The 22749-nt window shown below is 42.8% G+C and overlaps 1 protein-coding gene across 2 annotated transcripts in view; it reads left to right on the plus strand.

Annotated features, from left to right (window-relative positions):
• UPF1 (UPF1 RNA helicase and ATPase) overlaps window positions 1-20950 on the plus strand; it is a 64332-nt gene extending 43382 nt beyond the window's left edge. Inside the window, exons 12-24 of one of the 2 annotated variants that reach the window (XM_069962522.1) lie at window positions 6274-6438; window positions 7798-7912; window positions 9605-9748; window positions 10491-10704; window positions 10799-10916; window positions 10996-11152; window positions 11250-11392; window positions 12844-13018; window positions 13393-13474; window positions 14168-14329; window positions 16990-17210; window positions 18401-18523; window positions 18936-20950. In XM_069962522.1, the coding sequence (XP_069818623.1) occupies window positions 6274-6438; window positions 7798-7912; window positions 9605-9748; window positions 10491-10704; window positions 10799-10916; window positions 10996-11152; window positions 11250-11392; window positions 12844-13018; window positions 13393-13474; window positions 14168-14329; window positions 16990-17210; window positions 18401-18520 (1816 nt within the window). In that variant the 3' untranslated portion in view covers window positions 18521-18523; window positions 18936-20950. Of the gene's footprint in view, window positions 1-6273; window positions 6439-7797; window positions 7913-9604; window positions 9749-10490; window positions 10705-10798; window positions 10917-10995; window positions 11153-11249; window positions 11393-12843; window positions 13019-13392; window positions 13475-14167; window positions 14330-16959; window positions 17211-18400; window positions 18524-18935 lie in introns of both variants that reach the window. The other variant, XM_069962520.1, reaches the window with a different exon arrangement.
• Window positions 20951-22749: the final 1799 nt, after the last annotated feature.

Genomic DNA, 22749 nt, shown 5'->3' on the forward strand with positions numbered 1-22749 from the left:
GTGTATGTGTGCTATGGCTGCAGCAGGCTGTGTATGTGTGCTATGGCTGCAGCAGGCTGTGTATGTGTGTGCTATGGCTGCAGCAGGCTGTGTGTGTGCGTGTCCGCTATGGCTGCAGCAGGCTGTGTATGTGTGTGCTATGGCTGCAGCAGGCTGTGTGTGTGCGTGTCCGCTATGGCTGCAGCAGGCTGTGTATGTGTGTGCTATGGCTGCAGCAGGCTGTGTGTGTGCGTGTCCGCTATGGCTGCAGCAGGCTGCGTGTGCGTCCGCTATGGCTGCAGCAGGCTGCGTGTGCGTCCGCTATGGCTGCAGCAGGCTGCGTGTGCGTCCGCTATGGCTGCAGCAGGCTGCGTATGTGTTAGAGAGGCAGACATTAAAGGGATATTCTGGGCAACAGTGAAAAATTCAGGGGGGACAGGGGTACCCTGTGCCCCCACAGTGCAACGTGCTCTCAATCCTGTGATGTCATGGCCCCACTCAGAAATGCCTGCTCAGCCAATCAGTGATTGAGGCAGGGTACCACTGCAGTCACTGAGCAGGTAGTTCCTGCAGGGCCACAATGATTCAGGAGCACGGATGCTGACAGAGCTGATAAATCTGGGTCTATAGCTGACCCCTCTATATCACTGACTGACCCCTATATCACAGGTATCTGGCATTGTTGGCAGTGTTTTTTTGTGTATGGTCAATATTAGTTAGAAAACTAGAAGATTGTCAGCAGAATAGACTGACACCATGCACAGTACAGATAGTACATTTGCTTTAAACCTTGTCCCGACATATTACATAAATGTACATCATTAGCAGGTGTAGCTCCTGAGCCTGCTGTAAAAATACCAAACCACTGTAAAAAGACAGTTGGCGGTCACCGTCGGGTTAAATTAAAGTGTAACACTCATTTAAAGAAAACTTCTGACATGTCATAGTGAAATGTCAGATGTTTGCATTGATGGGGATCTGGGTGCTGAGAGCCCAGCTGATTGCTATAACAAAGGGGCAGACACTCTGCAGCAAACACCCTGCCCCTTCATCTCTGCTATAACAGCTAATACGGACAGTCTATGGAATTATAATGGAATCCTATGGAACTTCCAGCAATTCTGTATACTGAAGTCTCCTAGGCTTCCATTATAACAGACCACTCATATTAGCTGAGATAGTGCTGCTGAGTGCATCTGCCCCTTCGTTCTAGCGTTTGGTGGGGGCCTCTGCATTAAGGGCCCCCACCTATGCAAACTTCTGACGTCGCTTTGACATGTTAGACATTTTTAAAGAAGATAGTTACACTGTAATGTTGAGTAAGAAGAAACATGCCAAAAGTACTGTTTATAGACCTCTTCTCCCAAAAAAATATAATAAAGTGATCAACTGTGCCCTCCTGCAACTATCAATGGAGCAATGAGTTATGGCTCTCATATTAGAAAACATCTTGCAAACACAAGCCTCCATATGCCAAAGGTGTGATCCAGGCTTAGAAAAAGTAGGTATGCTCTTTCTAATCATGGATGAACCCTTTTAAAACTTAGGAGGTTATTCCACAGGAAAGATTGGGGAGCTTTATCCATACCTTGTGCAAAGGAACAGTGGAGTAGCAGCCCATAGCTGGAATTTGGTAGTTATGGGCATCTACTCCACTCCACTTCCCCCCCCCACCCCCCCCCCCCCCCCCCCCCCCTCCACAAGGTTTGCTAAATGTTCTCCTTTCTGTTCAGTTAACTGGGGTTTTGGGGGAACATTCCATAAAGCCATTATCCAGAGACTTGAAAACAGGACACAATTATACGCTCTAGTGGTTAGCTTCCTTTTTGGTCTCCCCTCTGCCTGATACCTTCTCATCTGGCTTAACAGTGGCAGGCTGAGACTCAGAGTTGGCTTTATCCTGTGATGCTGCATGTCAGCGAAACCACATCCATATTATGTGGCCAGTTTACACACTGTTGTCGAGATATAATATCCCTTAAATCAACTTTCTGGGTTTTCTGGCAACCAAATACAGTGCAGCTTTCATTTTACCAGGATTTGTTAAAGTGAGTGTACGTTTTCTACATGAATAGACCAGCGCAGGGATGCTGAGGTGTTTTTTTTTTTTTTGAACAGCGTCTCGATTCCCGCACACGACGCTGGTCTATTCCCGAGCACCAGCCTGGCCTGAAGAACTGGAGGCGGGCTTGCCGGATCCCCAGTGTGCTGAAACTCCCTCGCAGCTCTATTGATTGTAATGAAGCTGTGTCACAGAGTTGAGGGTGATTCGTCAGTGCCTCCAGTGCCCAGGAATAGGCCTGCGCCGTGTGCGGGAACCAGGCCACGGTTCAAAAAAGGACCCATGGCACTGGCATCCCCGCCCTAATCTATTTAAAAAAAAAAAAAACAAACTTAAAGGGATGTACCTGATAACATTCGCTTTAAGATATGAACTCTGATCTCTTGCTATGAACAAAACCAGAATGTTCTGGCAGATTGATAAATCTGGGACAATGTTTTAGCTGCATCATGTGATACGTGGGCTATGGTTTTTCCTGCATGTGGTGATTATTACACAGTTTTTTTATGACACATCTTTTTAAAACTTTTTGTTCCAGTATGTCTTAGCTGTGCAGTCATGATTCTCGCTGTATATCACAGTTGGCACAGCAGATTATCTACACCAGTGCTTCTCAAACTGAGACGCCCCCTAGTTGCTAGGGAGGTAGTATTCACTAAAGTATTTACTATAAGCTACACAGTCCTTTCCCAGGATGCAACAAACTCTGGTTTAGGGTGCCTTCACACCTACTGGATCCGCAGGGAATTTCATGCTGCGTGTTTTCAGCTAAATCAGCTGCGCATCCTGTACTGTGAAGCTCAATGGGTCCCATACACGCAGCGGATCCACTGCCTGCATGGGACCCGGCCCCTTTAACACCTGCCGGCCGCCCACAGCTTGCAGCCCCGGCCCCCTTAAACCTCCGATCACCATCCCGGCCCCCGCACTCCCGATCACCATCCCGGCCCCGAGCATACATCACGCAGCCACGGCCCCGAGCAGGTGATGTATGCTCGGGGCCGGGGCTGCAATCGGGCGGCCGGGGGGGGGGGGGTCGTGGCGGGGCGGCGTGCGGGGGTTTAAGGGGGCCGGGGCTGTAAGCTGCGGGCGGCCAGCGGCGGTGCAGGGGGTTATAGGGGCCGGGTCCCATGCAGGCAGTGTGTATGGGACCCATTGAGCTTCACAGTACAGGATCCGAAGCTGATTTCGCTGCAAACTCGCAGCATGAAAATCCGCTGTGGATCCAGTAGGTTTAAGGGCACCCTTAGGAACATCATTATTGACTTTTGTTCCTACTTTGATGTTATACAGAGTTTTGGGCACTATGAAGGGTAGACTGAGAAATAGTTTTTATTTGTATGTGGACTCCCACCACAGGTAGTGAGGCCCCGGCATCCTCTTGGGCAGTCTGGTGAAGCTCAGGCAACACATTGCTCCGTTAGGTGAGGCTTTTGTAGAAAAGTTTGAGAAGCGCTGAGTTGTGACTGGACACTTTAAATGTTTGTGTAGATACAGAGATATAGATATATACAGTGGTACCTTGGTTTAAGAGTAACTTGGTTTAAGAGCGTTTTGGTTTAAGAGCTCACAGTTTTTCAAAATTGTGACTTGGTTTAAGAGCATTGTTTTGGTTTAAGAGCTCCCTGTACTAGGTGGGAGCGCGTGTTGGGGAGGGACATGGTCTATATAGCGGGGTATACAGCACTGTACTCTGACCCAGGAAGTCTCCCTTGCCTTCCAAATCATAGCAGATCCACTTCAGGCTGGGGCTTACATCAGGGGACAGGACTGTGAAGGTAATCTTTTCATAGCTGTAACCCCTCTCTCCCCGGACAGAGTGCTGCATGTATGTACCCACATCTGTACTGCTCAGTCCTTCATGCTCCCTGCAGTCTGTCAGTCCTGATGAGTCCATGCTGAGCACTCACCCCTTCTTCATTGCTGTCATGTGACCACACAGATCTCTGACAGTCCTGCTTCTCTATTCTAGCATGTTGTACTAGGCTACTGCATTATAGGGATCTGCAGTTCCATCCAGTATCTACAAACTGCTGCTGTGTTTCAGGTTTATGCACTTATTATACATTTTACTCCACATGCTGATTGCTATACTGCACAGTAACCTATAATATTACATATTCAGCTGTTTATAAATGTTTGTTTCATTTGACTTACATGTTGTTCAAAATATAAAATCATTATTTTTGGGGTGTGGAACCAATTGTCTGCATATCAGTGATTTCTTAAGGGAAAATTTGCTTTGGTTTAAGAGTGGATTTGGATTACAAGCAAAGTCCCAGAACGAAATATCTATATAGATAGATATCTATAGCTATATATATATATATATAGAGAGAGAGAGAGATAGATAGATATAGATATCTATCAACAAAACACAACAATCACTGAACTCAGGGAGAACAGTGAAAACTTCCAATGGAGTACTCATTTACGAGTCTCCATTGATTGTCCCATACAAAATTTAAATATGCAAAAAAGGGGTCCGTGGAGCCTCAGTTACGAGTCTCAAAACATGGGAATAGCCAGATATCCCTCTCTCCAGAGAAGGAAGCCCATTGCCAAGGGGTGCCTCCTAGTGGGGAGAGCACCAAACCACCCTGATACGTAGTCCCTCAGGTCCTCACTCTGTTGCGAGCTTTAGGACCTAAATAGGGAAACACCAGGGTTGGCCCCTGGGGTTTGGTGCTCTCCCCACTAGGAGGCACCCCTTGGCAATGGGCTTCCTTCTCTGGAGAGAGGGATATCTGGCCATTCCCGTGTTTTGAGACTCGTAACTGAGGCTCCACGGACCCCTTTTTTGCATAAAAAAAAAATAAAAAAAAAAAAAAATATATATATATATATATATATATATATATATATATATATATATATATATATATATATATATATTTATTTTTATTTTTTTTGGGGGGGGGGGAGTGGTTATTAGCAGTTGAAAGAGCTGTTCAATCAAAGGCCATACTGGTAACAAAGTGTCCCCTCTAATCATTAGTCTGTAGCGTAATATGCACTGTAGTATTGATCAGGGCTGTGGAGTCGGTAAGCCGCAGCTCCGACTCCTGCATTTTATCAGGACTGACTCCTGCTCCTTCAGAAATGGCTAGTTAGATACCAGGGGAGTTATTTATCACTCTGGCTCAGCAGCTTCTCCCTAATGTCCTTCATGATCCTGGAGTGACTTCTGAGGGAATGAGGAAAGATATAAAGCAGCTTCTCCTGTGTGTGCAGTGGATGCAGCCAGTCTCCAGCCTCCATGTCCTGAACAACTCAGAACTAGACTAGATGGAGCATGTGGTCTTTTCCTGCTGACAATCTTCTATGTTTCTAACTAAATATTCACCATACACACAGAAACACCGCTAACAATGCCTGATACCTGTAATATAGATGTCAGCCATAGTGTTATAGGGGGGGTCACACAATGATATAGAGAGGGGTCACACACAGTGATATAGAGGAGTCACTGTGGGTGTGGGGGCACACCATAGCATGCGTGCACACACACACCCTGCTGCAGCCATAGCTCACACACACACACACAGCTGCAGCCATAGCGCACACACAGCCTGCTGCAGCCATAGTACACACACACACACACCTGCAGCTATAGCATACACACACACAGCCTGCTGCAGCCATAGTATATACACACACACACACACACACACACACATACACACACACACACACACACACACACACCTGCAGCCATAGAACACTGTAGAGAAACACCACATTTAGGACAGAGGTTACTGCTACACTACTTATGTCTTCTCCTCATCCTCTATATTACTCAGGATATCTTCATATTGCACTGCTGCTCATATACAGTCATTCAGGATCCAGTGAACAGCACAGATCTCCCCCCACACAATGGACTTTTCCAGCTCAGAAACAAGCTGCCAAATAGTGACCGACTACTTTTCCTCGACCACCCTTATCTAATAGAACCAGTGTCCTGTTAGAATGTTGCTCATAATATGTATTGATGAGCAAAACTTATAAAATTCATATCAAAACTCAGTTTTAAATTGTTTTAAGATTTTTTTTTTTAAAGCTGGAGTTGGTACATTTTTTCCAACTCCAGCCAAAACTAGTTTTGACTCCACGACTCCGACTCCACAGCCCTGGTATTGATGAAATTGTTAAAACATGTCTGATTTAATCAGGAATTTAGAAAAATAGTTTTATATCCTACATTGATAATTTTTATTTTTTATTTTTAGCCCTGTCTTAGTATGTGCCCCAAGCAATATTGCTGTAGATCAACTGACTGAGAAAATACACCAAACGGGACTCAAAGTTGTTCGTCTCTGTGCAAAGAGCCGTGAAGCTATTGATTCTCCAGTTTCTTTCTTGGCACTTCACAATCAGATCCGCAACATGGAAAGGTATGCTACTGTTTTCTAACTTGTGATGTCTTATTCTGATACATATTCTTTTGTACACTAACTAAATGACATGTTACCATACATGTTTTTTTTTTTTTTCATTTTGCATTTAAGTTTTTCATTTAGATAACTAATTTTTTTGCGCCATGATCTGTACTTATCGGTGCCTCACTTCCGTATATACGATTTTTTGATCACTTTTTGGTAAAAATTTTTTGGGATGTGATGTGACCAAAAATGAACAATTTTGCAGTTTAGCATACTTGCTGTGCTTTTGCTGTTTACCATTAGTGATTAGAAATTTGATCTTTTAATAGTTAAGGCGATTCTGCACAAAGTGATATCAAATTTTTTTTTTTATTTTTTTTTTCATGTTTATATTTTTATTTTAAAAAAAATTAGGAAAACATCAGCTGCAAATGTGAGCCTAGCATAAGCGATTTATTGGGATTTCTAGGGATTTCCTAGGTGATTAAAGGGGTGCTCCAGCGTGGGGGCACTTTTTGGGGGGAACGGGGAGGAGGTGGCTGAAATAAGACGTCCACTTACCTCCCCGGTTCCAGCGGCGGGTCCCGCATCACGGCGCTCCGGTGCCCGATTCCCGGCCGCTTCCGGGTGTCTTGACGCAGCACGAGACGCTATGTCTCAGGGCCGCTCAGCCACTCAGTGAAGGAGGCGGGATCCGTTTGAAGTCCGCTCGGATCCCGTCTCCTTCACTGAGTGGCTGAGCGGCCCTAAACAACGTAGCGTCTCGGGCGGTGTCAGACACCCGGAAGCGGCCGGGCACCGGAGCGCCGTGCTGCGGGACCTGCCGCTGGAACCGGGGAGGTAAGTGGACGTCTTTTATTTCAGCCACCTCCTCCCCGGTCCCCCCCAAATAAGTGCCCCCACGCTGGATAACCCCTTTAACTTGTTTTCTGGAGAAAGTTAGGAAGGGAGTGAAGTTTTGTCTAGGAAAATAAATGGGAGAATAATGCTTTGGAGCTCTTTATTGCAGGGAATGGTGTTACTTTTTATAGAAAATTATTAATCTGTTTTAAGCTAGGTTCACATTTATGTTGGAGCCTCCATTGGAGGGTCTATCTGATGCCCCAGAACGAAGCTGGGCATTTTTTATTTCAATAACTGATATTACCAATTAAGACTACTGGAGTCTGTTGGGTTTCTTACTGGTTTCTATTTTACAGAGGACAGAAAAAGAACTGCTCACAGTATTTTTTTTTTTTTTTTTTTTTTTTTTTTTGTTCGCTGACATCCTGCACGATAAAAGTGGCCGACGGTCGATCTGTGAATCTGGCCTTGAAATATTGGTCTGAAGTATAGAAAATAGGTTATCACTTTTTTTTTTTTTTCTTTTAGTATGCCAGAACTTCAGAAATTGCAGCAGTTAAAAGATGAGACAGGAGAACTGTCATCGGCTGATGAGAAAAGATACAGAGCCCTTAAAAGAACTGCAGAAAGAGAATTACTTATGGTACTGATATATTAGCTGTTGTATTTAAATGAAAAATACCTACCGTATTTTCCGGCGTATAAGAACCCTAGTTTTTAAGTAGATTGTCAGGGGTTCGCTTAAACGCTGGAAAATGCGGCCAGGCAGAGGTTAACTGCAGCTAAAGGAAAAAAAACACAAACAGTTAAAGGGGAACTCCGGATAAGAAAAACTTTTTTCTATTAAAAGTACATTAAAAGTTTTATATAGATGTGTCTATACAATGTATTACTGTATCTGTACAGTTCTGCCACACTGGCAGCTGATAGAAATCCAAGAAGTGGAAAAAAAATGGCCCCTGCGCCAATTCACATTGTCTCCTGCTGCTATCCCCCCTTAAGAGACAAATCTTACATGCCTCTGTCTCACATTGTGTGTGTTTGCTGATGATGCAGACTGGGCAGGGCGTGATATCACAGGAGGCTTGGCTGGATGACCCAATCCCCTGACTGATTCACCAACTCTAACCGGACAGAAGCAGCTGCTGCACTAATTTTACTGATTGTATTGGGTGGGCCTGTGATGATCGCATGAGGGGAAAGCATTGCATTCTGGGAAATGCCAAACCAGGAAGAACAGAAACACAAAACAGCAAAAAAAAAAACAAAACAAATGGATTTTTGATAGTTTCAAAACTGGGATAGACAGGTAAGTAATGTGTTATGCTTCTGCAGAAGTTTCATTTATTTTTTTTTAACCTCTAACTGGAGTTCCGCTTTACCTTACCTGTGACCCGTTCCCGACAGCCGTGCATCTACTATCCTGTTCCTGGCTGAGCCGAAGATCCCCCGAGGCTCTCCCGGGCAGCCAAGCATATCATCGGAGAAGGTCTGAGACGCTCGGCTGCTGGGAGAGCTTTAGGAGAATAACAGTCTTCGGGAACTTCTAGCGCCTCTGTCATTCTCCCGAAGCTCTCCCCGCAGTGGAACATCTCCGAGCTTCTCCAATGAGACACTCTGCTGCCCGGAAGAGCTTCAGGGATCAACTGTGCAGGCAAGGTACATCACACTGCCTGTGCCGGGAATGGGACAGAAGACGCATGGCTGCTGGGAGCGGGTCACGGGTGAGTTAACTGTTTGTTTTTTTGAAGTGGTCGCCCCATGTAGTGGTTGCTCGCCCACCATATGGGGCTACCGTACCCGGTGTATGAAACGACTCCCGACTACTTCTAAGAAGATTTTTTGGGGGTTAAAAAGTCGTTTTATACAAAGGAAAATATGGTATGTAAAGTATACGCTATATGTAACAAACCAAACAGTAGAACAGCACTTGGATCAGCAGAACCCTGGTAACCCGATTAATATTGGGAACGGGACAGCACTATATTGTGAAGTAGCCTTTTTTTGAGCTTATTAAAGGGATTGCCAGGGCAAAATAAAAATAAAAAAAATCTTGCCAGCAGGGGATGCTGTAACACAAACAGTGACACTCACCTACTGCCCACTCAGCCAATCAGCGGCTGCCGCTGTGTCTCAGTCACTGTTTGTGCAGGTAGCACCAAGACTGGTAAGTGTGACTTGTTTAATGTTTTTATAGCACCCCCTGCTGCAAAATGTTTTTAATTTTATTTTGACAATCCTATTAATGTGCTGATTGTTATCAATATTTTCATGATGTGGTCTTAACTATTCCTAACATGACTGTGCTTTCTCCTGTCATCTCCCTTTCTTGCAGAATGCTGATGTGATTTGCTGTACATGTGTTGGAGCAGGAGATCCTAGGCTTGCTAAAATGCAGTTCCGTTCAATTCTGATTGATGAAAGTACTCAAGCCACAGAGCCTGAGTGTATGGTACCAGTTGTCCTGGGAGCAAAGCAGGTAATTGCTTTAATCGCACTTGGAGAAGCTGGGGGGGAGACATTTATCAGGCTGTCTTTTTAGTAAGGGTGCATTCACACGTTCTCCGCAAACTTCCGTAGCACAGACAGTGTCCGTGCTCTCAACATCATGATAAATTATAATGTGGGGAGTTCCGAGATCCACTCCACAGGACACTGTCCATGTTATGGGCTGTTTGCGGAGAACATGTGGAAGCACCCTTAGAGTCTCTATGCCTGGGACATCAGCTAATTTCGTACAGCATGTGGGGGAACGCAGAGCACTGAACCCTGATTGGCTACACGCTACCAATCCAGTCAGGGTTCAGTGCTTTGCTGCTAATAGGAGAGCCGGATGCCGGCCGGGTATGGTGACGTCACCGGACCGGAAGGAGAAGAGGATCCGCGAGTGTCAGCCTGGACCATCACGTGACCGGACATCTCCTTGGGGGGCCAAAAACGGACAGGTAAGTATATTAGGAAAGTGTTAACCTTGGTTAACCCTTTCCATTGCTAATTTATAGATTTTTTTCCGGAATACCCCTTTTAAGCTCTTATTGGCTGCTATGGGCAGTAAATCCTGCTATAAGAAAGCATGATAACTCTGCCACGGTTTTTATTTTTGGATTGAATTCTGCTCTTCCGTACTATTTTTAAAGCATAACATTTTTAATTTCCCTCATCAGTGTATACTCTACATAAATCCATAGTACAACTTGGTAAAACCCTTTTTTGTTTTCTAGCTAATACTTGTAGGAGATCACTGTCAGCTAGGCCCAGTTGTGATGTGTAAAAAAGCTGCAAAGGCTGGGCTGTCTCAGTCCCTGTTTGAGAGACTTGTGGTTCTAGGCATCAGACCAATTCGCCTCCAGGTTCAGTACAGGATGCATCCTGCCCTCAGTGCTTTTCCATCAAACATTTTCTATGAAGGTTCCCTTCAAAATGGCGTAACTGCAGGTAATGCAACTATACAATGAAAAAATGTTTGATTTATGCACTTGGAAGTATCGATACTAGAATGTGTATAATTTTAATTTATAATTTTATGTAGCGGATCGTGTGAAGAAAGGCTTTGACTTTCAGTGGCCACAGCCAGACAAGCCAATGTTCTTTTATGTCACCCAGGGACAAGAAGAGATTGCTAGTTCAGGAACCTCTTATCTAAACAGGTAAAGGAAAAGGCATGTTAGGCCTCATGTCTGTAACCCAAGTGGATGTTTTATGGACAACTCATTACTTTTCTTTTAGGACTGAAGCTGCTAATGTTGAGAAGATTACAACCAAACTTTTAAAGGCAGGTGCCAAACCAGACCAGATTGGGATAATTACTCCATATGAAGGACAGAGATCCTATTTGGTTCAGTACATGCAGTTTAGTGGCTCTTTGCACACTAAACTCTACCAGGTACAATGCTAAATAGTATACATTATACTCCATCATTTTTCATAATGGTTTACAAGTGGCATTTTGCTGACACTGTAAACGTATTTACTTTCTGTAGGAGGTGGAAATCGCCAGTGTGGATGCCTTTCAAGGAAGAGAGAAAGATTTTATTATCCTTTCTTGTGTTCGAGCAAATGAGCACCAGGGTATTGGTTTTTTAAATGATCCCCGTCGTTTGAATGTGGCATTGACTAGAGCCAGGTAAATGTCCAGTGATTTAGTAATATCTGACAATTACATTTTATTGAGGAAGTCTAATGAAACCAGAACATAAGGGGAAGTGGGAGGTTTCCCCTTTAAGTGAAACTAACAGCAGGTTCAAAGACTGTAGCCTCCTGTTATATTTCCAGAGAATAAAGGCAATTTTCTTACCTTTTTCCTCAGCATGGTTTTCATTATAACTTTAGAGTAATTAATAAGTAAATTAGACCGTTTAACATCCCATCCCCTGTCATTTCATAAATATTTATCACTGAAGAGCGCCTGATAAATATTCATGAGGAGGGATGGATCAGTGCACTGAAGACGCTAGTTCTGCCCCAGTGCACCAAATCTCCTAATTTACATATTGATTTAACGAAATCCACTCTGAGGCTATGTTCACACATAGCATTTAATACATGTTTAATTAGCGCAATTTGCTATAGAATATAAATATTTTTGCCGCAATTCCGTCAAAATTGTAGCTAAAATATCTCTATTTTACAGTGAAATGCAAATTTAATGCCTTTATTCCCTGGGTCTCATGCACTGTGGGAATATAACAGCTTGTTAGTATTCTAACCTTCTTAGTTCCTTAAAGTGACACGGTCACCCCCTTTGTGCATTCTGACATCTCTACACAGGTGTGAAGGGTAAATTTAGCATTTTTCATACCTTATTTCATATCATACGTCATGGTGCTTGTTCAAGTAAAGTGTCCTTTTATCAACTGCAGAATGTATTAAGTGGGCGTGGCCTCGCGGCATTAGCGCCACTCAGCCCAGCCCACAACGGCACCGTTGGTCCCGCCCCCTTGATGCCCATTGGTTGGCCGACGTAAAGGGGGTAGGGTCTAGACCTTTCAGCCAGCCTGTTCCAATGGCCGGCGAGGGGGCGGGGCCAACTGTGCCGTTGTGGGTGGGGCTAAGTGGTGCTAATGCCGTGAGGCCCCGCCCACTTAACTCAATCTGCAGTTGGTAAAAGATGACTTTTTACTTGAACAAGTACCATGACGTATGATATGAAATAAGGTATGAAAAACGCTAAATTTACCCTTTACACCTGTGTAGAGATGTCAGAATGCAAAAAGGAGGTAACAGTGTCACTTCAAGGGCGCACACTATGGAATTCTCGCGGATTCCTCTGCTCTCCCCCACGCGCTCTTGTGATTCCACCCGTGCCATAGACACCGCCCAAAGAATTGACATGTCATTAGAATTGACATGAACATAGAATGGTGTCTGACACGGGTGGAGAGTCAAGTGGGAATGAGCGTCGGAATACGCAGGATGTTGTTCGTGAGAATTCCGTAGTGTGAACGCACCCTTAAGGCAAAGGTTGAAATTAGGAAGGAAAATTGTTTTTCGTTTGCAGAGTTCTGTAAAACCAATATTTATCTATAAAATAAAAATAGCATTAAGATGCGGTTTAACATCTCCCTTTTTTCCTAGGTATGGTGTAATAATTGTAGGAAACCCAAAGGCACTTTCAAAGCAGCCCCTGTGGAATCATCTTCTGAATTACTACAAGGAACAAAAAGTCCTTGTTGAAGGACCACTAAACAATCTTAGGGAGAGTCTCATGCAGTTTAGCAAACCTCGAAAACTTGTAAACACTATTAACCCTGTAAGTATGAGTTACTGTCATTTGTTGTAACATTTAACAGGTGTCACTTTCGAAAACTGCTGCGAAAGTTTATGGAGATAACAAGTTAAATTTGTCTTCAGGCATGCGCTGCTGTGCGATCTCCTCGGCTTTCTGCACCACAGTTGGGTCTCAGACATGACACCTGGAAAAATTAGCAAATTGACGTTTCCGATAATGTCAAAATTTGGTACGAATGGCTGTAACGCTGTACGGTTGCATTCTGATTTTAAAGTCTGGTTAGGAAAATGTTTGTCCAGAGAATAAAAGCTATACAGTTTGTGTGTGTGTGGGGGGGGGGTTGTTTGTTTGTTTGTTTTTCTCCTTGGCTATCAAGTTTTTACTGTGTATTTCAGGGGGCACGTTTTATGACAACAGCAATGTATGATGCCCGTGAAGCAATAATACCTGGATCTGTGTATGATCGGAGTAGTCAAGGTAAAAAAATAGACGACCTCAGTTTTTATTGTAATCTTTTCATTTAAGTGGTACTATAAATCAAAAAATACCTAGAGGGAATGTAGTAACATGATCCCTGGCCTTGGAATGTAGTAACCTAGCATAAAAAAAAAAGCTTAACATGTGTCTGACAAGTTTATAAGATTGCGCACCTTATGGTCTTGGTGTGTTTGTAGCCATGGGTACTAAACTTCCATGCGCCAATTGGGTCAGCGGACAGGTACACTTTAAAGGATTGAATATTGTGAAACAGTCCTTGAATTGCTAAAAATATCACATACCACAAATTACTGCCTGCCTACATTTGCAAAACATTACATGGAGGAACATGTGACCAAGGCCCACATCCAGTATCCTCCATAGGCATATACTGGCTGGGGGGGGGGCATGGTCACATGCTTCACCATGTCGGCCATCTTATGGACAGACTCACCATTGAGCAGGGCAGCACAGCCTGGAGGAGGGGAGCTTGATTTTAGTTCTGAGGTACACAGGGAGCTGTACACTGAGCTATTTTACTAAAAAGTGGCCAACCCCCAAGTGCTGAGTCCTGACTGAGAAGCAAAACACCCATAGTTTTCCCACCAATCTATACAAATATAATAGTTATTGTAATTCAAATTAGTGTTTTATATAATTTTTCTTAATGTATATGCTTTTTACTTCCCTAAGCTCGACCCTCAAACATGTACTTTCAAACTCATGATCAGATTGGCATGATTAGCTCTGGACCCAGTCATGTAACTGCAATGAACATTCCAATACCATTTAATCTGGTCATGCCTCCAATGCCTCCACCAAGCTATTTTGGACAGGCCAATGGACCAACTGCAGGTACTTACTGTTACACTTTATTATATTAAGTGGATTGGAAAGATTTATCTGTTTAAACCCTTTAACCTGGTGAGTCTACTGTGATTTTCTGTCAGCCTAGGGCTATGTTCAAAAACTGATGTTTTTTTATAATAATGGCCGTTATTAATGATCATGATCATGATCATGAGCATTTATTATAAAAAAGACATAGTGGGAACATAGCCTAGAAATGTTGAGGAGAAAATCATGCTAGTCAGGAAGCGCGTTATAGAACAGCAGGAATATGCATAGGGAAGGAGTCACTGAGGGAGACGGTGGGCGGGCTGTTGGGGTGCTTTGTGGAGCCGAAAAATGCCCCCAGTGCACCTAAAGAGCATATTTGCTCTTAATCAAACAGAACAAAAAGGACGGGACAGACAGATGAGAAGCACAGCCACGCAAACGTCAGGTACGCAGCTGCAGGAAGATATCGGCGGGTTCATTTGCACAAACCTGCCGATAGTTCCCCTTTAGAGGGGTCATTCAGTGCTACAAAAACATGGCCACTTTCTTTCAGAGACAGCAGCACTCTTGTCTCCAGTTCAGGTGGGGTTTGCAATTTAGCCCCATTTTCTTCAATGGAACTGAGTTACATAACCCCACCCAAACTGGAGACGAGATCGGCTGTCTCTGGGAGAAAGTGGCCATGTTTTTTAGCGCTAGATAACCCCATTAAGGACCAGAATAATTTTGGCATTGAAGGGGTTATCCTTGTAGGGGAGTTTAGTTATATGCAGGGAGTGATTAAAAACAATAACCAGCACACTCCTCCCTGGCTTCCACGTCACCATATGTATCGTACTGCTCTATTCCAGTTATGTGTTCAGGGTTCGTGACATCACAGGCCTGCCCAGCCAGTCATCTGAACCCACAATCGCTTTGCAGGTTTTTCCTTTGTTGAAAGTGGGAGCCGCTTCCTTACTGATGAAGCGGTCAGTTTTTACACTATGCTTCATCATGCACCTTATACTGTTACTGCCCAGTACAAGGCATGGTTGGTTGAGGGGACTGAAAACTTGTCTGTTACCTGCTAACTTATATACTATGAGAATATAAACCTTGTTTTGCTACCTTGGGACTAGTTCACACTGAGCAGAAACAGCGGAATTCCCCTTTCCGCTGAAAGAATTGACATGTCACGTCGGGATTCTGCAGCAGAGAGCTCCACCATAAAATTCAAGCATTTTTGCTCAGTGTGAGCTGGCCCTCACCATAGTTAGATCTGTCAGTTAGTAGAAACAGACTAGTCCCACCAGTCTTGCAGCAGTTTAGTTTTCTGTCCAGTGGATCAGTATAGGTAAAATATTTGGGCCTAAAGTCTAGCTGTGACTTGTTAAAGGAGGAGTCCGGCAAAAATTTTTTATTAAAGTATTGTATTTCCCCCCAAAAGTTATACAATTCACCAATATACACTTATTATGGGAAACGGTTATAAAGTGCTTTTTTTCCCTGCACTTACTACTGCATCAAGGCTTCACTTCCTGGATAAAATTGTGATGTCACGACCCAACTCACAGGGCTGTGGCTGCTGGAGAGGATGATGGCAGGGGGACACTGAGCATCCCCCTGCCATCATCCTCTCCAGCAGCCACAGCCTGCACAGCTCTGGGAGTCTGGTCGTGACATCACCATTTTAACCAGGAAGTGAAGCCTTGATGTAGTGGTAAGTGCAGGGAAAAAAGCACTTTATAAGCATTTCCAATAGTAAGTGTATATTAGCGATTGGTATGACTTTTGAGGGGCAATACAATACTTAAAGCGACTCTGTACCCACAATCTGACCCACCCCAAACCACTTGTACCTTTGGATAGCTGCTTTTAATCCAATATATATGTCCTGTGGTCTGTTTGGCAGGTGATGAAGTTATTGTCCTAAAAAAATACTTTTAAAATTTGAAGCCCGTGCCAAACGCGGGAGTATCTGTGCCCTAACTTTGCACCAGCCAGTCCATCCCTCCTCCCCACCCTTTTCAGCATTAGCAATGCCACAAACATTTTCTCCAGGCTGCCATAGGTGGGGAATAGGAGGCAATCTGCCTGGAGCATTCCTAATGATGAAGAGGGTGGGGAGGAGGGACAGAGAGGTTGTGCAAAGTTGGGGCGCAGATACTCCCGTTTGGCACGGGTATTTTTTTTAGGACAATAACTGCATCACCTGCCGAACGGACCACAGGACAGATCTTGGATTAAAAGCAGCTATCCGAAGGTACAAGTGGTTTGGAGGGGTCAGATTGTGGGTACAGAGTCACTATAAATAAAGATTTTCGCCTGACTTTTCCTTTTAGGGAAGTTTTTATTGTCTGCAGATCTCTATAAACTAGCATTTAAAACATCTTTTTGTTCAGACCATACTGTACAGTGGACTAGTGTTTTCAGTATGCTATTTTAAGGATACAAGTGCATGCTAGGTGGATTTTTATTAACCTCTTACAGCTCTCCTTGTGTTAAACCACAAGTGTCTGATAACATGAGGCTGTCTAATGGTATCAGGCTGATCTACTTCTGTGTAATATACTGCAGTTTTTTTGTGCCATGACTAAATGACATTTTACAGTAATGTTTTGTGCCTATGATAATCTTTTGAAAGTGTTGTGTTAATCATCTTGCAGCTCATTCATACATTGACCGTGTTTCCCAAGGTCGTGGAATGCCTAAAGGGAAAGCAACCCGTGGTGGACGCCAGAAACAGAGAGGCATTGGGCTTCAAGGCATCAGTCAGGGAAATATGCCAAATAGTCAAGCCAGTCAAGATGTTGTGTCCCAGCCATTTTCACAAGGTCCTCTAACCCAGGGTTACATATCCATGAGCCAGCCATCACAAATGAGCCAGCCAGGGCTTTCTCAGCCAGAATTATCACAGGTATTAAGGCTTTTTTCCATTGTGGGACCATTACCAAGCAGTGTGAACATTGACATCAGTCATATAATACTTATCTAGTGATTTGTGCGCTAAACAGATACCTGAATAGTAAATGCATAACTATAAAGTACATATGTATCAAAAAAGTTTATTTTGTTAAATCTTTGGCTTAGATTTATCAATTTGAGTAAGACAAAAACTGTTTTAAACTGTACATAGCATCCAATCTGCTAGATTGGGACTAGCTTACAGAGCCTATTACATGGTTCAGCCATCAGCCGCCCATCTCTTAGTACATGGAGAGGTATGCGTCCGACAGCTGATTTATCTTTCGACATTTGTAAAAGTCCACGATCAACAGCTAGCACTTGCTCACCCATCACTGGCTTCTATTTCCCGATCTCACACGGTAAATGGTGTAAGCAGAAAAAAATTCCAAATCTAGAAAAATTGTAATAAAAAGCGATCAAAAAGTCGCATATACGCAAATCAAGGTACCGATAGGAAGTACAGATCATGGCGCAAAAAATGACACCTCACACAGCCCCATAGACCAAAGGATATAAACGTTATAAGCATGGTAATAGTGATTTTAAGGATTTTTTTTTTTTTTAAGGTTTTAATTTTTTAAAAGCCATAAAATGTTATACAAGTTACATATCGTTGTAATCATACTGGCTTGAGGAACTTGTATAACAGTTTTACCCTAGGGCAAACGGCCCCCAAATAAAAAAAATTGCGTTCTTTTTTTTCGATTTTACCACACATATAATTTTTTTCTGGTTTCACGGCATATGATAGGCAAAAATTAAGTCTGCCATTGCAAAGTACAATTAATGGCGCAAAAAAATACGGGCTCATCTGGGTTTCTAGGTGAAAAAAAAATGCACACGCTGTGGCCTTATATACACAACGAGGAAAAACTAACGCAAAACTGAAACCTGGCTGTGTCCCCTAAGGGTTAAACATGCCTGGGATAAACATATATCTATCCTATCTATAAGATAAGAAGGGAAATGCTAAAAGGGCAGACTAGATGCACCCAGTGGTCTTTTTCTGCCGACAAACTTCTGTCTCTAACATGTTCCTGTATCTGGCTTTAATCACTAAGGAAAACAATACTAGGTGATAATTTATGTTTAACTGTATTTTCATTTCAGTATAATAAAGAGTTTGCTGTCTCATTCCAGGATAGCTACCTTGGTGATGAATTTAAGTCACAGATTGATGTTGCGTTATCGCAAGACTCTACTTACCAAGGGGAGCGCGCCTATCAACTTGGAGGTGTGACTGGGCTGTCACAGTACTAGTGTGTAAGTTATTACTATTTCCACCTGAGGCTGTGTTCACACAACATACTTTTTTATGAAAAGATCAGCTGTTTTCAAATAAAGCAACCGCCATTTTGCAATGATTTGCATAAAAGTCAATGCAAACTACAGCCGTTTTACACAATGTATTGCACAATGGGCGTTATTAGTTATGGCCGTCAAAATAATAAGCATGTCAAATATTTACAACTGTTGTACATAGACTGTTATAAATTAAAATTGCACTGGTCGTTTGATACTCAAAACAGCCGTTTTTCTGAGTGCCAAATAACTGTCACTGTTTGTGAGAACATAATTTGTATTTTAAGAAACTTATCAGCTGACTTTTTTTTTACACAATTACATTATTCTGTTCTATTGACAATTATTTTAGATTTATTTTTCTTCTTTTCAGGTTGAAGACGAGCTAAGCCTGCGTGGAACTTAGTTCATCCACATTTTATTCTGAGTAATAAAAAAATAAACGGATACCTGTTTTCCACTGCTAAAACTGAAGCACCACTGTGAGAGCAACAGGAGAGAGAGGAACGTGAGAGGGATAAAATATAAAATCGAGAAAGGGCGAAAGCGAGAGAGACCACTGCAAGCACACAGAGGCGAGGAGAACGATAGGAGACGTGGCTATACACCAGAGAAGCCACACGCACCTTAACAGGATAGGTAGTAAATGGGAGTAACCATTGCCATCAAGTTGCCGCTGTAAGAATTTCAACAGCCTGCTAGAGCTTTCTGGCCTGCACCGTAACTTGGGCAAGGGCTAGAGGAACAGCTTTTGTTTTCCAGCTGGTTATGTACTCCTTTGGCACTGTTATCAAAGCTGGAGGAAAACAGTTCCTTATCTCAGAGTTGTGTTAATTTTTTTTAAATAGATTCTTTTGAGTCTGTTTTAAATCATAAAGACAGCATATTCTAGTTTCTTCTCTAGTTTCTAACACAAACCACAGTATTATTGAGAAATGAGGAGGTCAACTTTGAGATGCAGGGTTGATTTTCAAGCTGGCTTTGATTAGGGGACTGATGGTCTCCACCATGCCCCTCTACCTAAAGGTTCTGTACTAGTTGGTTTTTAAACTTTCTAGAGAAACGAAGTGCTGGTTGAATTTTCTTTTCTTTTATTCTGCTGGTTGCAGTGGACCTGAGTACTGCAAGACAATTGTGGTTGACTATGTGGCAAGTTAGAAACACCGCCACAAACAGGGACTTTCAGATGCAGCAAATGACTTAATGATTAGCCTCTCTTTCCTAAAGCAGTGTAGCAGAGCAATGGAGTATACAAACTCCCTTAAGGAGAGGGGTTTTTTCAGTGTTTTCTGTATGCTTTGATTGGCTACTGTCTGGACTCTACTCCACAAAACAAATCTTTGTTTAGGCAAATCGTATGCTTGAAAAAGGGACAGATCTTTTCTGCCCTTCGGCACCCAGCTGTCAGGGAGAGACAAGCTAGCCTGCTATTGTGAATTTCCCCTCCCAGATATGGATCTAGTAGTGGAAACTGGGGATTATATAGGTTTGAAAGTCAAGTTTTCTTAATAGATTTTGAAACTGGTTGAAAAGCAAACAGGACTGCAGGCAGTGTGGAAGGTGGCCTACAGTCGGTGTACGATAAAAATCATTGAACACTCTTCCAGTCAGAAACTGAAAGGACTTGGCCTTTGACCAGTGCAAGGCAATACCAATAATTGTCTATTATGCATTAGTGCTCTAACCAAGATCTATTTACTATGAACTAATTGATAGGCAATACCAGTGCTATCACAGTAACAATAGGGAAGTCTAAAAAATAAAATACAACTTGAATTGTTCTTGTAACACCAACCTAGTATTTATAATTTAGGTCACCTGCACCATTGTATTAATGTTATGTAGGCAGATGTGAAGAAAACAAACCACAATGTTTAGTTTCTATTTAAAGAATTTCTTTAAGTTCCTGCTTAAAGAATCAGCAGTTGCTGGGTTTGTATATATGCGCTGTGCCATTGATTTACAGGTACCATATAGGTATAGCTTCAGTCTTGGTTTATGCACTTGGAAATTCCTACATGACGTTGGCCACCTTCCTTCCTGCAAGACAAGGAGTTTTATTTGTCAATGTTGCCGAAGGGCTCTTTTCCTTTTAAGTTTTTTTTTCTCCCTTACCCTGCACTGCTTTCTTAGTAGATTAATAAAATGTGTATTTAGAGTTTCCTCTTCAATAACACCAATATATTGCGCAAAGATGAATGAGTACCTAGATCTTCTCATGTCTACTTCGCAGACTAAAAAGCATCTGCTGGCTTTATTTGTTTTGCTGTAGTAGTTATTGAGTTTTAAATACCCAGGAATGCTTGTGCTAGCACAGTGTATTTTTGTTTTCCTCTCCCATTGATTTGTTTTAATCATAATTGTCATTAATAAAATGAATTATAAACAGCCCTTGCACTTATTGTGGATTTCTTTTATGACTTACATATCTGTTGAAAGTATTGGCTCCATCTAGATGTAGAGGGTATACTCATTGTTTTTTTTTGTTTTTGTTTTTTGTAGAGTGTATATGCAATTTTTTTTAACTCTGTTTATTAGGGTAAATCACAGAAGAGCAATACAATAGAATTATCAAAGAGTGACACAAAGTAGTTTAATGTGAGCTTACAGGGTAACAGGGTGCAGTAACGGTGCAATCAACTGATATACATATTGTAAAAGCAATAAGAAAAATACAACGGTCCAACATGGATCAACCAAATCCGTGTCAGGAACATGCAACTGATTAGGCTCTTCATGGTCAGACCCAGACCCGTCAGCTGACCGGCCATTCTGAAGATAGAGCGTGCGGGACCCAGGGATGAAGACAGCGCGGAGAAGAAGCCTGGACAGGTAATGTATGCTGCTGCTTGTCAAATCGTCGGTCGCGCACCGCTATTCAACCGTAGCGATGCGCAGTGGGGGAACGATTTTAGGTCTGGCCCTAAATTAACGATCAGCCGATGACACGATCATCGGCTGATCGTTCTCCCTATTTCACCGAACGATAATCGGCCAAATCGGGCCGATCCAGCCGATTATCGTTACTGTGGAATAGGGCCCTAACTCAGAGCCAAACACAGCTCTGAGGGGAAATTCATCTGCATGTATTTCAAAAACTGTTCACTTTTCGTTACTACTATAAATTGCAAAAATTATTATTATGACCTAGGCTAACAAAAAAAAAAAAATTATAGTTGCGCTTTATGCACTTTAAGATAATACAGAAAGATGACAGGCAAAGCCATACCAGCCAAGGCCTTGGGCCTTTGATGCTTTGCCAATTCTAACTTTGAGCAGGATGAGCCCCAAATGATTGGGATTATTACTGAGTCTAATGCTGGGTTTACACGGAACGATTATCGTTCGAATTTGCACGAAAACGATCGAATTCAAACAATAATCGTACGTGTAAACGCAGCGAACGATGAGCGAGAAATCGTTCATTTTGATCTTTTATCTTGTTCTTAAATCGTCGTTCGCAAAAAAATCGCTGATTGTTCCGTGTAAAAAGTCGTCGTGCGAAAGTTCCGCAGTTAGGTCTGGCCCTAAATTAACGATCAGCTGATGACACGATCATCGGCTGATCGTTTCCCCTATTTCACTGAACCGTGGGGCCGGTCTGCGGATGAGCGGGGGGCCAGGCTGCGGGCGCGTGATTGCAAAACTATTTTTCCGTACAATATATCGTACCGTCTAAACGCTGATCGTTATGGAAAAAAAATTGTTACTCCGACATCGTTGATCGTACGATCGGGCCAATTATCGTTTCGTGTAAACCCAGCATAATGGTGCGTTTACACAGAAAGATTATCTGCCAAAGATTTGAAGCCAAAGCCAGGAGTGGATTTGAAAAGAGGAGAAATCTCGGGCTTTCCTTTATGACCAGATCTCTGTTTATAGTCTGTTTCTGGCTTTGGCTTCAGGTCTTTGGCAGATAATCTGTCAGATAATCTTTCTGTGTAAATGGACAGTAAGGTACAAACATTTATATACAATGAAATAGTGCTTCCCAACCTTTTCCACCTCTGGGCACACCTTGGAAAAAAAAAATTTCCTCGGGGCACCCATACTAAATAATGTTCTACAAAATAAGAAAACGGTCATACAGTGACTCACAGGTGACGTCTTCTTTGATCTGAGGAGTCACTTTCCCTTTTCCTCTCAATCCAGTCCAGTTTGCTCTGGGTAGGGACTGGTCCGGGAGC

Source organism: Dendropsophus ebraccatus, chromosome 3, assembly GCF_027789765.1.
Source record: "Dendropsophus ebraccatus isolate aDenEbr1 chromosome 3, aDenEbr1.pat, whole genome shotgun sequence".
Taxonomy (NCBI): Eukaryota; Metazoa; Chordata; class Amphibia; order Anura; family Hylidae; genus Dendropsophus; species Dendropsophus ebraccatus.